This window comes from Gasterosteus aculeatus, chromosome 7 (assembly GCF_964276395.1).
Source record: "Gasterosteus aculeatus chromosome 7, fGasAcu3.hap1.1, whole genome shotgun sequence".
Classification (NCBI taxonomy): Eukaryota; Metazoa; Chordata; class Actinopteri; order Perciformes; family Gasterosteidae; genus Gasterosteus; species Gasterosteus aculeatus.
The window spans coordinates 6,318,486-6,333,365 of record NC_135694.1 but is presented as its reverse complement, the minus strand read 5'-3'; the positions used below and the strand labels follow the sequence as shown (position 1 = coordinate 6,333,365).

Genomic DNA, 14,880 nt, shown 5'->3' with positions numbered 1-14,880 from the left:
AGATTAATGTCTCGTCAATGATTTCCGATTTGATCGAAGACGTGGCATTTGCAGTTTGTGATATATTTTTTTTGTCTTTCTGCTTAACAAGAGTTTCAAGGATGTTGATAGAGCTGCAAAGCCTCCTAGCGAACGGATCCATTCTCAGCAAGGCGCAGTTGCTGGCAGAGGACCTCGACCAGTGGGATTCAGTCCTGGCAAAGGCAAACCCTGGTAAAAGATAATTCCCTGGATCCACGGACCTTAAAACAATGGCACAATTCATGAAAGGACCTAGTTTTAAGGTTCAAACACAACCGTCAAAGTAATCGTGAAAGCAACAAGGTCAACATAGACATTGGTGTGTTTCGATGTGCGCGTACAAAGTGCAAAAATCACGTCTCAGCAACAATCACTCCGCTACGTCTTTGTTAAGTACTCTCCATCAAGGAAAGTATCCCCTTCATGTCGATGACAAGTTGGAGGATTTGTTATTCCCCTTTATCCCTCAAAAACAATAGCGCATGATTATTTATGATGCAATTTGCTGTGCAGACTGACAGATCGTTTGTCTTGATAAGTTGCTGCTTTGCATTAGGCTCATTTACCCTGATGATATTCAGATTTTCATACAGCACCTAATTTGCAAAGAGACAAGGGGGTGTGGGGAGGGGGCGAGGCCGCTGTTCAGCAAGCGGCTTGAGGGCCATTTGCATTTTGGTTGGGGTCGCTGGCTTGTAATATACGAGATTAAATCCATCACAGATCTAAGCCTGGGCATAATTAATGGGATTCACTGTTGGGAGGCAAGAGCACAAAAGGTCATGGACAAGAATGGGGAATGGAGTACTATCAAAAGACTGGGATGGCAAAGGGGATTGTGTTGTCCTTTTTTTTTTTTTTTTCCCTGGGTTGATTAAAAGACTCAGGTGGTCATTTAAATCAGAACGGCAATGCGTGTTCAGGAGGAGCTCAGAGCATGTTTTTCTTCCCCATGATCTAACCCGGCCCACCGGACCGCCCTGATGCTCCGGCAGGCATGAGGGGCATAATAATATCCATTCAGCTGGTTGCATCAAACAGCATAATTAACTCAAAACAAATCAGAATGATTGTTATTTTTATAAGACGTTTATCCTAATTGAACCTTGAATAACCCTGCATAAGTCACTTCCTCCCCTCACCTTGACAATCGACTAAGCTGAATGCATTACACTTGCAAAAGGGCTAATTTAATTAAATTGCGTAACCTCCTTCGTTATCTCGACAGCACGAGCAGGAGACCCAGAGAGAAGAAAACACATGTTGAATAGATGCAGTTTCAGTTGTCTGTGAAGATATTTTAGTGGCATCCCTGTGATGTTATGCCATTGTGAGGGGCCGTAACAAATGACCGTCCGTTTCTTAACCTATATAATTTAAACCCTGCCTCTCCGTGGGCACCTATTCAGACGAAAATGACTGGTGAACTCTCCGGTACGTGTTAAGCAACAAATTGTCCCCTCTTAACCACTCATTCAACTCAAGTGCTCAACCTCTACTTGCACCAATGAGCAGTTTAATTGCAACAGTCATCTTGAAAGCGTCCTTTAAACGCGTATAAATCCGACTTTAAAGCCACTTCTGGCAACTTGTAAAACAAAACCAAATCACAAGGCTACCAAGAACTTTTTCATAGAGGTCTTGTAGGGACATTGTTCATGTCATTACAATACTATGTTCTCGGCAACTGCAATGCAGTGATCATGTAGTCGTGGGCTAGTTTGAACCTTTTCCTTTCAACGATGGAAAACACCCTCCAGTGCACATGTTGAACCAGCCTTCTGTTGCACCGGAATGGCTGATGTCGCTTTTGTTACGAGGCTGACACTCCTCCGTAGTCGGCACAGGTGTCCGGCAGAGAACTCAAGCGCTCACTCATGCTTTTACATGCACCCGTATTTGCGAACAGTGACGTGGAAATAAAATGCAGGAGGATGGCAAGGGAGGCAGAGACAGAAAGAGAGTTGGCTGCAAAATATCTGCAGTGCAGATGGCGAGTAGGGAGAATTTACGGCTATGAAAATACAAATCTTATGAAATGGAAGCACTCGCATTCCCCTTCCAATTTTTCGCTTACCAGTACATCAACTGCACTGCTGTACACTATATTTTGTATTGTTGTGCATCAATCTGCCAAGGTAACACTTTTGCTTCTCTATGTTTAAGCTCAACCGGTGATCCTAAGGAGTATTCTCAGAGACGATGAAACTTTCTCCACACATCTAAAAGAGAATTTGTCGCTGCCACCGACGGTGGTCCAAAGCCTCATGAATGCTGAGATTAAACTCAATCCAGTGAGTATCCTTTCGCCACACCGGTCGCATGATGAAACGACAAACATTCTTCAATAGAAATGCCAGCTGCTTTGAAACAGCATTTTCTACCTCCTCCTGTAAATAAAATTAAATGTTGTTGTTGACCAAAATATTCAAAGGACCAAATGTGCCAAGAATGTTTCTCTTGCGTATTTTAAAAGTAAAATAATATTGGCAAGAACTGCTTCTGAGACAGCTATGCAAGTCATAATCAAAGCAAACTCTAACATTTACTTGATTAAAACAAGTTGTTTGAGGCTGGCTAGAGAAGGTAATTTGGAATTAAATGAAGTCGCAACAGCAATAAAAATGTCTCTAAACGTTCCCCAATTGATACCATGATATGTATCAAGTGATATTAATTGAGCTGCAAATCTTGCTTCACTCATATTGACGAGGATGCTTAGCTACAGTGCGCAGTGATTAAAAGAAAGTATAAAGGCATTATGATGGCAAAATGTACTATTTAGTTCAAAGTCATTGTCTATCTTCTCTCTGTATCCTGTCTTTCTTGGTTTCACTGTGTCTTTACTCGTGGATGAGTACAAGTCAAAACAATAATTTCTATCTGCTTTTCAAGTGTGATGCAGCATGCTCTCTGCTGGCACAAGGTTCCAAGGACATTGATCCTTTTGATCTGTGAAACGTGTACACAATGAACCCAATATGCTCCAATGCAAAGTCCCCTTGTTAGTCAACTTCCACCGATTTTTTGTATTTCTTTTTTCAGACGACAGGCACCCCGAGGCCAGGCGACCTGAGGAGCGTCCTGTGCGAGGGGACGGATCATGATGAGTATATCCAATTTAGCAGCCAAGCTGAAAAGGAGGCTTTTACAAATGTCAGCTGCTCCCGCGATCCACAGCAGCTGATTAATGCCCAGCAAGTGTTCCAGCGGAACCTGGATGGGGGGAAAGTGCTTTCTGAGGTGAGCTGTCTTCCATACCAAGAAGGGACCTCACAACTTTTGAAGTTGATGAGACTTGGAGTCTTGCGTAGCGACTCGCACACAATTAGTCTCAGTTTGACAAACTTAGGGAGTGAATGCATTCGGGAGCCTTACATTAATTGGCCTGACTGTAGTAATACAGATCATAATCTCTACGTATGAAAAGCCGTATTTCCTGCTCTGTAAGGTCACCTACATTTGACATGCTTATGAATTGCACTGTCTGCGCTGTAAATCTGAAGCTTTTGTGTGTCTCAACCCACAGTAGCAGTTGAGGAATTGAGAATGTACATATAAGGTATTTACTAGTCTGTTCCACTGGTAGGATTAGAAGCTAGCAGGCTGGATTGATTAGCTGGAAACATTAGCCACTGCTTTTTCCAAATCTATCAGTGATTGAGAAACATTGTTTGTTTTCTCAATGTTGTGCTGAATACCTTATTATTTCATATTTGCAGACACAATTTGATTTTAGCCCTTAACGTCGGGGTTGCTGCTAACCATCTTGAGCCACGAGGCTCGGCTCTTCATTCTGCCATTTCTTGCTTAAATTCAGCAACCTTGAGCCTTGAACCTTGAACTTGAAAAAATGAAACGCTAGAGTCACGTTTTTTGTAATAAGGAATACACGTCACTGCACAAGGTCCTTTTCAGCATGGATATTCTATCAATAGTAAGATTAAACTCCACACCTTGATACCTTTTTTAAAAGTGTTTTGATATCATTGAGTCTGCTCTAACTGGAATTGTCGCAGGGCTGGCAGTAAATTGAAAGGCAATGATTTTCTGTGACGGACAATTGAGTCACCAATTTAAAAGTCAAATGTTATTCTTTTCTTGCTCTGTGACTTACATAGAAAAGAAAATAGCTTTTAAAGGTAAAATTTGCCTGTGCATCCAATTCAAAGGGATAACCTACAGGCAGCACGTTGCTACTGTACCATTATGTTAATGCATTTCTTTTTTTATTCATTTATTTCATGGAATAAATCACTTTTAGGCCCATAGGGTCAACACATTTAAAATGCTCATCGCCAAATGTGTCTTCCAGGGATTTTACTAGAATGCATACAATCAGCTGGGAGTTATTTCTTAGAACCAATGTTTTGTTGAATTCTTTTAAATCTCTGAGTTCCCTTTTGGGATGATAAGAGACTGCACTTTTCTCTGAGCTTATCTCATGGAGAAAATATATATGGGACAGAAAATCCAATAAATAAGTGATAAGGAAGAAAGTTTGTAGGAGACAGCATTTGAACAATTTAAGCCCACAGGCATTTTCAGATGCAGGAGAAAGGAAAGCCCATACAAGATATGGCGGACGGGCTCTTCAGTGCCGCGAGCAAATGGACGGAAAAGAACATCAAGCCCTCACACTTAAAGCTGGACGTCGCTGAGTGATTGTGATAGCAACAACTGCAACATAAAGGATAGGACAAGGGAAGAAGTCCGGGTTTATCAGCGGGGTCGCTCGCGAGTGGCAGAAGGGGATTTAGACACTGGTTCCACAACTCGGTTTACTGGCAATCATTTCATAACACAATGCAGATGGAAACAAGAAAAAAAAACATTTGAATGTATGAGGCTCTCGTGTCATTCAAATGTCACGCTCCTTTGCATTTTACCCTTCAAAACACTTGTGGCTGTTTAATTTCTGTTTTATTACCTTCTCTAATCTGGTAGCAGGTTGGCAAAGAAAACATTGACGTCTTGAGCTGTTAAAAAGTGCATTAGAAGTTCAAGTTCAACAAATGAGCTTGAGAAAACTACTAGGTTCAATTTCACATCTCCTAATGCAACAACACACAAAATCCGTCCATTGATCAGTGATTTTCCGTCGTAGAACTCTAAATAGAGTGAGAGTCACTCCCGCACGATTCTCCTTCTATGTGTGTGCTTCACGAAGGGCTCCATAGTGCAGTGGTGCTTGAGTGGGATTCTATTTGAGAAAGATTTATTTTAATAACACGAAAGCAGTGTTGCCCTTCTTTAAACCTCGCTCACCCTCTTGATTGAAAATGTCTGTTCTGGACCAATGTTTCAAATCTCTGTAATTTTATTTGCTGAAAGACAATGCAGACCCTCCTAGTGCAGGCTTTACTTGACACTTGATGCATGAAAACGACAATGGTTAAAAGGGCATGCCATTTAGTTCTAGTAATTGGACCCGTGTACGTTCAGGATGTCACTGTAACACACAGTGCCACTTTTCATTTTAATGTAGTTTTTATTAACCAGCGCTATGGAGGATGATGTCAGGACACAATTTCCCGGTCCAGATGCATAAATGCGTGTGTGTATTGCCAAAATAAAATAGCTTCAGCAGAAAGGCAGAAATAGAGCTGGTGTTTTTAGCCAAGATGTGAACACACACAACATTTATGAACAGAAATTATTGTGAATTTTTCAACTGGAGCTAATCGTTATGCACTACAATAACATAAACATAGTATTTTGAAAATAGCTTTAAAAAGAAGAGAATTTGAAACAATGTTGTTTTTTAACGGCAAGTTTAATTGATTTCATTGGATTTCATCACTGTCACGTTTTTTTGCTTTTCATGTGGTAGCTACAGTATTGTTCTATAAAACATCTGCTTTTCCCTCCTTAAGGTATCTTCAGCTTTGGATCTGAATGTAACAGTCACACTGATTGGGAAAACCACTCAAGATGCATTACCAGTGATTGAGGAGGTTAGTGTTGCTACTCGGTCACGTACACGCACTGAAATACATGCTTTTACTCTATGATCACATGGCTATTTCTCTGCATTTGAAGAATTCATAGAGATTACGGACCTTTTTTTTCAGATGACCAGGTTGCAGAACTCCATGGTCTTCGAGGCTGCTAGTTCTTTGGATTTCCAAAAGGACATGATTGGCAGTATCAGTATGCTGCTTTGTGGAAAGCCGCCTGACATCAGCTTAAGCTCACCTAGACAGATGGATAACAAGACGTCTGTCTCCATTACCAGCAACAGTTCCGGTAAGTGCTGCAGTAAACTCCTTTACAAAGCAAAGTCATCACATTGCCTTTATCATCAATCTACATTTTGGCTGCAAAGTGCTGTGTACAGTTATTGTAGCCAGCAAATGGAAAACATTTTTACATTAAAAACCAATGATGTATCTGCAGTCCTTTGGTGATTTGCCAACCACAGGCGAAAAAGCATAACTAGGTTGGGTAGAGTGGGAGTTATGCCTAATTGGTAGGTGGCAGAGGATTGAGTGAATCATGAATAATCAAATCAAAGTTCTCAGGCAGTGTTGGAGGTTCCTCTGTACTCTGCACAGACATATTCAGTGCAAACCAGAGTGGTCCATGTTACAACAATGGTTCCTATTTCCATGAATAGTGGGTGCACGGCACAAAAGGTACCTGTGTTTTATGGGGACTAGGTTACTCGCGGGCGCGTCGGGGGCCGGCATCAATCGTAGCCGATCAAATCAGCTCCTCCTTCCATCTAAAAGCTGTGCACTCACTCCCCGCTCTGACACAGTGATGTTTTCTAAATGGAGAGAGAAGTCCCCAGCAACGAATCCCAAGTGGAAATTGATGTTGTTGTCTGCGTAGTGCATCAGTCCCAAGGCGAGAATATATGACATCCTAAATAAGAACACATGGCGACACAAACTTTGTGTGGAGGACAGATGGTGTCACTAAAACACTTTAAGTTTAAAACTGGTATTTTGCACTTGTCAGCAAGAGTGGTTTACACAACCATGGCTGGCATATGGTTATCAGGTGTACAAACATTGTATGTTGTTTTTCCTATATAGATGGACTGTTTATTTCTAGTGTCATTTATGTGGTCACCTTTGTGGTCCTTGTGGTATAATGAGGGCAAGTGCATTGATGTCCACGATGTTGTTGTCTGTTGTATCACTATTCTTGTGATTGTGGCAGTGTATAAACACGGTAACATGGTACAACATGAGTGCTCTCCGTAGCTTTAACAGCCACAGTTGTGTGCCTTTTGCAACAGCACTTTTAATGAATGGTGTGTATCAGGTAGCTACATTTTGAAGACTCTTTGGTACGTTCACACTGCTTTGAAAGTGCAGGCCGCGCCACCCACTTTCAGTATGCTTGTGAACAAACGCGCTCATGCCTGCAAGGAATCAATTAATGAAAGAGGGAAGATATACTCCACCAGCATTCGTGGATGGCAGATAAAGTCAAGTACTGATGTGAATCACACTTTGATCTAACCCAGAACACACTTTGACGGCATTACTGCATCAAAGTGTTTTCCTGATCCACACATTTGTACAGGACTCGATATGAAAGTGAAAAGCCACATTTTACACGGACAATTACAATCTGTAACATACTACAGCTATGTTGCCTGCAGTGTAAACCAATGGTAACAGGTTTTTTCATCTTTGGGACTTGAAGAGCCCATAGGATTATCACACTACTGGAAATTTAAAACAAGACCTGCCTGATTTTGATTCATGATTGGACATTTTAAGACTTAAAAATGTATTGATTAATCAAGAATCAGGAATCAGGAAACATTTATCGCCAAAATATATCAAACATACAAGGGATTTGTCTTGGCGGTTGGTGCTTGACAGTAGACACAAAACAGACAATAGACAACAAGACAGCAGTGCACAAGTAGTAAAATAAAATAAAATGAAATGCAATGCTAATGCAATGGGTTAGTAGAATAAGGCTAGGGGTTAGTAAAAGGACTTTAACAACAGACCTTTTTCAAAATGTTCTTTTTGTTACAAGTGCGTTAATATTTTGTATTGTTATTCATCTAATGTAAAAATTCTTCAGTAACAAATACAATTATGTATAGTGTAAAAATAATTAAACATACTTCTAAATACATATATGTATTGTCATGGATACAGTTTTTAATCAAAATATTTTACATATATTTAAAAATGAAATACTCTCCTACTGGTGCGGTACAGGTTTGTCACACACATAAAAATTGAGACGAGTAAGTAAGTAGCACAATCGCTTTCCGTGTTGGTGGAGACGGCCTTGAAGATCATCACAGTGTTTGTTCCCAAAAAAATTAGGTCTTCAGCGTAACTTTCTAGAGTCACATGCTCATTAGAGACGAAGCATTTCTGTTTCATTAAATGCCTCTTCTGTGGAGAAAACCGCAAGGAATTTGATTTTAATAAGAACCCTAATTTCCTGGGAATAAAGTTACACTGCAAAGTGGAATTGCATGCTTGTGCCAGTGTAAATTAGGCAAAACACAGTATCGTCCATACAAAATAAGCACTAACATCTCTGTTAGCATGCTAATGGCTGTTTGGGACTTGCTCTGCGGCTTCTTTCTGTTGGTCTATGTACGGTTAAATTAATCTGGAATATGCAGCGCGTCGGCATAATAGCCAATTACAACTATTTTATACATGTAAAAGTACACTCAAAGGAATAGCAGAGTAGCAACAGAGAAGGCCAACACAGAGGTTTTGTTAATGCCTCAGCGCACTGTTCCCTTCCCAATTAATTGTTGACGGCAAAGGAAAACGTCCGAGTCATTATACTCTGTTGTTGCTCTCCAACAACTTATTACAATTTTGCAATTTGCTGAACAGATAACAAATAAGATGCTGTTACATGGCTCTGCAATGGTACACATTGGAATTGTCGTAGAAATTAGTGAAAGATTACTTGTTAACGTGGTCAGAGACTCTACACTTATATTTTTAGTGGTTGCTTTCCTGGCTGAACATTATTTGGTAACATACAGAGAAATACGGCTTTATGGAAATCCCTGTAAAACCTGGGTTGTCTTCTGGTCTGGCACTGTTTCCAAAGTGGAACTTTAAGTTGTGAGTTGTACCCGCACCAAACATCAGCCTTTCAAGTGAAATCTCCTTGCTGATCTGTCAAAATAGTCTTTTATTTTGCACTTTTGATTGTCACAATCGTCCTATTGTCACCCCCCCCCCCCCATCCCCCACTGTTCATAACGTTCCCTAATTATCTTGAGACTCGTGCTGTCATCCTCCAAGCATTTCCCATCGGTGTCACTTTGAATGACTAGTAAGTGGAACCCTTTTATTTCCCGTTCTAAGTGCGCCCCTTTGAATACGCTGGAGCCGGTGAAGGCGGAATTCTTGACTTGCGTACGAATGAATGTCAATGTGGCTTCTGTCTCGTGTGAGAAAGGAACTTGGATGACATTTATTCAGGCTTATTTGACTTTCTGTCGGAAGGCTGTAAGATAGTAGTTGATTTGTACCGCTTGTAAGAAATAAGTGCTCCTCGATTAAAGCAAGCAAGTATATCGCTCTGGACTGACGTGTCACATTTGGCGCGTGAGTCTGCCGGTCTGTGTGCCTCTGACACACACTTTGTGTGCGTTTGTGTGCGCCGGCAGGTCCCCGTGCTCTCACGAGTGCGCACGTGAGACAAAGCGTGTGTGTGCGGCCAACAGAGCCCTTCTCCAGGGGGCGACTCAAATTGATTAAATTTGCCAGGTAAGTTGAGGGGCCGACTTGAGGCTCCAAGCAATTATTAGACTGTGGCAAGACCCGGCGTAAAGAACCCAGCCTCTTGTTCTGTTCCTACTTGTGTTTAAAAGATGAGGAAAAAGAGAAAGAAAGCAAAGAAGTGTTGTCAAAAGAACCCCACAGCTCCGGCTAACGCCTGTAATGTGGCAGTCCCTTTGGCACACACATTTTCAAAAAGTGATACATCTTTCCCAAGATACGAATGTTTGAGAGTAGAGCTTTGTCACCGGTATCTACATTCATGCTCCAGCATTGTCTATAATGCTTTAGCTTTTGTGTCGCGGTCAGAGTCTGTTGTCCAGGTCCATTTGCATTGTTTTCTCTTCTCATAATCTCATAAGGTATTTATAGAACAAAGAAGTAGACTGTATACACAGAAGAGGTGTGTTGCAGACATGCATATTGAAGTAGATGTGCTAAAAAATGTGAGGAAATTGAACAGACTTGTGCGCCGCAGACTAGGGACTAAGATGTATGTGTCCTTGTTGAACAATAACGCCCAGGACGTTGTTTTAGACATGATGATGAAAGAACAACTGAAGTGATTGCAGTATTTTACCATATTCAGCTTTAGAGTTGTTGTTGTTTTTGGGTGGAATATAGTTTACTTTTATTTTTGTCATTGGTACATTGGCCGCAAAATTTGGGAAAGGTTCAAATGTTTTACCTGGTTTGGATTCCGAGTATATCTGGCTGTTTGAAACGTGGGAGAAAAAATCCCCAGCGTTTTCCGACTGCAAGCTATCCGGGGCTGAGTGGCGCCATTTCCTCTGTGGCAGTGTGCTGTTCCCGGCTTCAAGCCATGAAGACCCCGATCCCGGCACAACTCGTGTCTTCATGAAGCCAGCTGTGCTCCCGTCGGGGGGCCGAGGGGCTCCAGTCTCCCATGGCAAGTCTGTCTGCTTTATGGGTGCAGCTTTTTTTTGCAATGTTTTGACCTTCCATATCTATTCACCTAATGTGTTTAGGATTACATTTTTAACTGGACTTTATGCTGTACACGGCAAAGTTATTTTCAATTTTTGCCTCCTAATATTGTTCTCAAATTGCACCAGGTATAACTTTAAAATGAGTCCCACACACCACAGCATCACACAATTCTGTTCCAACACTATAATATATAGAGTGCAACATAAACTGAGACCAGCTTTAATGGTTATGATCGAAGACTCTATGTTGCAGGAAACCACACATTCAAATATTAATTAAAAGCACATTTTCCTGCCTGATGCCCCATTACTGTAACATGGATTTCTCTACTTGTTAGTAGCTTTTCCTATTATTTCTAGCACACATGAAGCATTGTTTACCCTGTAAACATCCAGTGAAATTGGCATTGAGCATTTCTTACACATTGCGTTGAGGTCCTGCAGAACAGTTTCCATATGAATCCTGCTTCATTCACATTTAGGTTTCCTGGCCTGCTCCCTTCTCTGTCGATGCCTTAGTAGCTTTAATCGCTTCCCCTCTCTGCCTGAGTCCACCACCAACAGTCAATCAGTGGAACAGCAATTCAACAGGATGTTTAAAGGCTTAAAGATGTAGATGCATCTTGTTTTTCACGAGCAAAAAAGCAATAACTTCAGGGAAGCATCATTTTGTAACATGAATAGTTACATGCTTATTGCATCCCCATCCAGAGTAGCAACCACTGCTTTGCAATGATTGGTCTCCTTTGTTCAGCATCAGTCCATCAGGACTGCCCCTTTTGTGTTAGTGTTATTAACATGCATTAAAGTCTACTCTTTCCTGAAACAGTGACAGTCCCACAATTTGGACTGACACGAGACGCCTATCAAGAGAGAGCTGTGTCAAACCCATTTTTCCTCCCAAGTGTTATGATTGTGAGAAGTAGCATCTGTGCAGCCTGTAGAGGGAACAGCTGGTCCTACTCTGTCTAAGGGGTGGCCATTAGCTGCCCGCGCACAGACCTCCCGGGAGCACCAGGTAGAGATGGCCAGGAGACAGACAGGATAGCATTTAATTGCACCAGAAATGGCCGCTAAAATCTCTCTGATGGCGGAAATGGGTCACACTGGTGAGATGAGAAGAAGTCGAGGGTTTGAGGTTACAGTCTTGGCAGGGGGAGGGGGGCGTGAAAAGAGACAGGGAAAAGCACTGATGTGATGACAGGTGTCTGAAAGAAAGGGACAGTTAGCAACAGATCAAAAGAAAAGCAGACAGACGGTCATATTGACTGGCAGGCGACACGCACTGATTGATCAGATGTCTGATGAGCTACAGCACTGTGAGAATCACAGCCCAGGGGCAAGGACGATACGGGCACGAGCTACTCCCAGCTAGGGCACATGCAGCGCAGGTCCTCGTGTAACCTATTCGACGCTCTCACAAACGCGCAATGTTCACGTTAAATGAGTAATGATCGCGCTGCCGCTGAGCATATCGACGTTTTCACTCCTCTCCATAGAAGCCTTTTCTGATGTACTTGGGTCTTAACTCTCTGCTTGTGTTCCCTCCCTGTGTGTGTGTGTGTGTGTGTGTGTGTGTGTGTGTGTGTTTTAAATAGTCTGCCTAAACTTTCTGTAAATACATTTGCTGAAGTTGAAATTGAGTAGCAGAGCTTTTCAATATATAAACGCAGGGGGGAACATTCTCTGGAAGAATCTTGCAAATGTATGCAAGGAGTAAGGTGTGTTTTAACAGATATGATTGGATCCCGGTGACTGCAGTTGACATGACGAAATGTTGTTGATTGGGTAACTGTTGATTTTTCTTTTTGTATGTGTTGATTGGATGTATAAATGCCGTCACTGAGAACGTTTCAGTGAACCCAGAGCCCCAGATTCTACAAAATCTCCTGAATATTTTGATTTATTGCAATTTCTTGGTTAACGTTATTTCTCATGTTTGTAGTATTCCAGAGTTTCCTATTGTCAAATGGCACCTATCTTCCTTTCCTTGTTATAAAATCCAGAATAGGTCCAGGCGTTTGATATAAATGCGTACAGCGCATTTCTAAAATGACTGACTCCTTACCAATCACGCTGACCTTTGACCTCGGCTGACCTCATCAGAAAACCACACAGCGCCTCTTAGTGAATGTAAAAGGCATTTATTTTTTTTATATATAACGAAATATAAAAGATCGATACTTGGCCTCCGTGTATCGATACAAGATTGCCATGCAAAATATTGCAATACTATGCTGTATAGATTTATTTTCCCAGCTACACTAGCAGGGTTGCTACTAATACTAAAAAATGGATCTATCTGGAGGTACAAAAGTCTCTGTGGGCTGTCTGCTCTGAAGTGCCGTGATTGGATCACTACTATATATCTGGTGTGAACCAGCTGTGTACCTTCCACTCTTTGCATTCATGTCATTTGGCATTTTACCAGCACTAGGTGCTGCGAATGTTATGACTTCTTCCGCATCAGACCGCTCGTTTCTTCTCATCCGTCCTGTTCTGAGAACACGCAAACAGTTTGCAAACAGCACTCTGACAGAGGTGAAGGGGAGGGAGGGGGGGTTAGGTCGTGTCTCGCAGTCTTATGTCCTCTGTTCTTCTCTGCTGTAGATGCTTTTTGTCAGAATCTTGTCGAAACCCTGGAGGGAACACCTGGTCTGCGCTACATTTGGAGCACCTTCAAGCAGTTATTGCAGGGGAAGGTCCTCTACACACCTGATACACCTGCTGTTCGCCTCGTGGTGAAGGAGGTAAGAACAATGAAACTTTTCATAGCAAAGTAGATGAATTCGTTGCTCGTATCAGTATTTTGTGAAGGTGAAACAGTATTTTTCTCTGTGCAGTTGCTTATCTTCCATGTACAGGGCCGAGTCCATTTTTGAGTGTGCGTAAAAACTTTGAAGGAGCCTCCAGTAGTGAAATGAAAAACACTGGCAGTCACACAAAGTTACCACCTGGGGATGAAAAATAAATATATCACGATAGTTTGTCAGGAGGCCTGTTCATAGAACGCGGTGGATGTAATGCATTTTCGGGACGTGACATTTCTCCAACATATTAGTGTCATTTCGATAACCGCATGAGCAAAACAAACAGCAGGCAAGCCGTGAGGATTTTTTATTGAGAATACATAATGAGCACAAGGAAAATCCGCCGACTTCACAGCAAGTGGTCCGGTGCTGGCGCAGGGGGCCCTTTTCACACAAGATACAGGCGGATTGTTTACAAGTCAATGTTCAGGGGTAAATAACCCTATTTACATTTCTTCACCGTGGGGGGTGGCGGTGTAACAATATGATGAGTTCCTCTCGGGGTTGGCTGAAACATGTAGATGTACTTTCATGTTTGGATTGGCTCACAGCGACTAGGAGACGCTCAGCGGGTACGCTCCCAGTCAGAGAAAGTCGGCATCGCTATTGTTGCGAACATGGATCTATTATAAAACGTGTGTGTGTGTGTGTGTGTGTGTATGTAAATTTTCTTTTTTTTCTTTTAGGCAAATAGCACATTCAATGCCCTGGCTATGCTAAAGGAGCTGGCTGATTTGTGGGAGGAACTCGGGCCACGCGTCTGGGACACCCTGCAAAATGGCCGGCAAGTCAACGCATTACGGGTAAGGTCGCATTTAGTATGACCTGAAACACGTTTTTTTTTTTAGTTCAAAATGTTTTGTTTCTAGGATCTCTACAGGTGACAGTTTTCAGAGAATATCCCAAAAGTTAAATCTGTCAAATTACACTTGCAGTAAATTGGGCTTCAGCTGGACAATAGCTTTGTCACGATGCAGTTTCACCTTTTAACCTGAACGGTACAAACTTAGAGGATTAATGCGACTTTTTGAAAAGTACGCTTGTTTTTGCCCAGAGTAACATTGACACCTCAATGAATCTACAGCGAGGGGAGCATTAGCTTACCACAAGACACAACCAGCTGGTAACCAACCAGCACTTCTAAAGCTCACTGATTAACTGCAGCAGAGTCACAAGTGAGTTGTACTCATGCGTGTAAAATCAATTGTCTGTCTGCTGCTGTTGTCAATGTGTGTCTCTAACTGATCACAGACATGCTGAGCCGTGTTCAGCTGAGGATGCAGCGACTATAAAAGCAGAATTTAAAAAAAAAATGAAATATGTAAGTGGAGAAAATCCACCAGCCTCTTTAAAAAACAACAT

At 41.9% G+C, this 14,880-nt stretch overlaps 1 protein-coding gene across 3 annotated transcripts in view; it reads left to right on the top strand.

The window, feature by feature from the left end:
- The window catches only part of LOC120822748 (phospholipid-transporting ATPase ABCA1), a 134,307-nt gene that overhangs the window by 29,267 nt on the left and 90,160 nt on the right, over positions 1-14,880 (top strand). For all 3 annotated transcript variants that reach the window (XM_078106242.1, XM_078106241.1, XM_040182661.2), the window contains exons 5-11: positions 92-213; positions 2,188-2,315; positions 3,067-3,264; positions 5,898-5,978; positions 6,096-6,270; positions 13,319-13,458; positions 14,205-14,321. In XM_078106242.1, the coding sequence (XP_077962368.1) occupies positions 92-213; positions 2,188-2,315; positions 3,067-3,264; positions 5,898-5,978; positions 6,096-6,270; positions 13,319-13,458; positions 14,205-14,321 (961 nt within the window). The remainder of the gene's footprint in view (positions 1-91; positions 214-2,187; positions 2,316-3,066; positions 3,265-5,897; positions 5,979-6,095; positions 6,271-13,318; positions 13,459-14,204; positions 14,322-14,880) is intronic.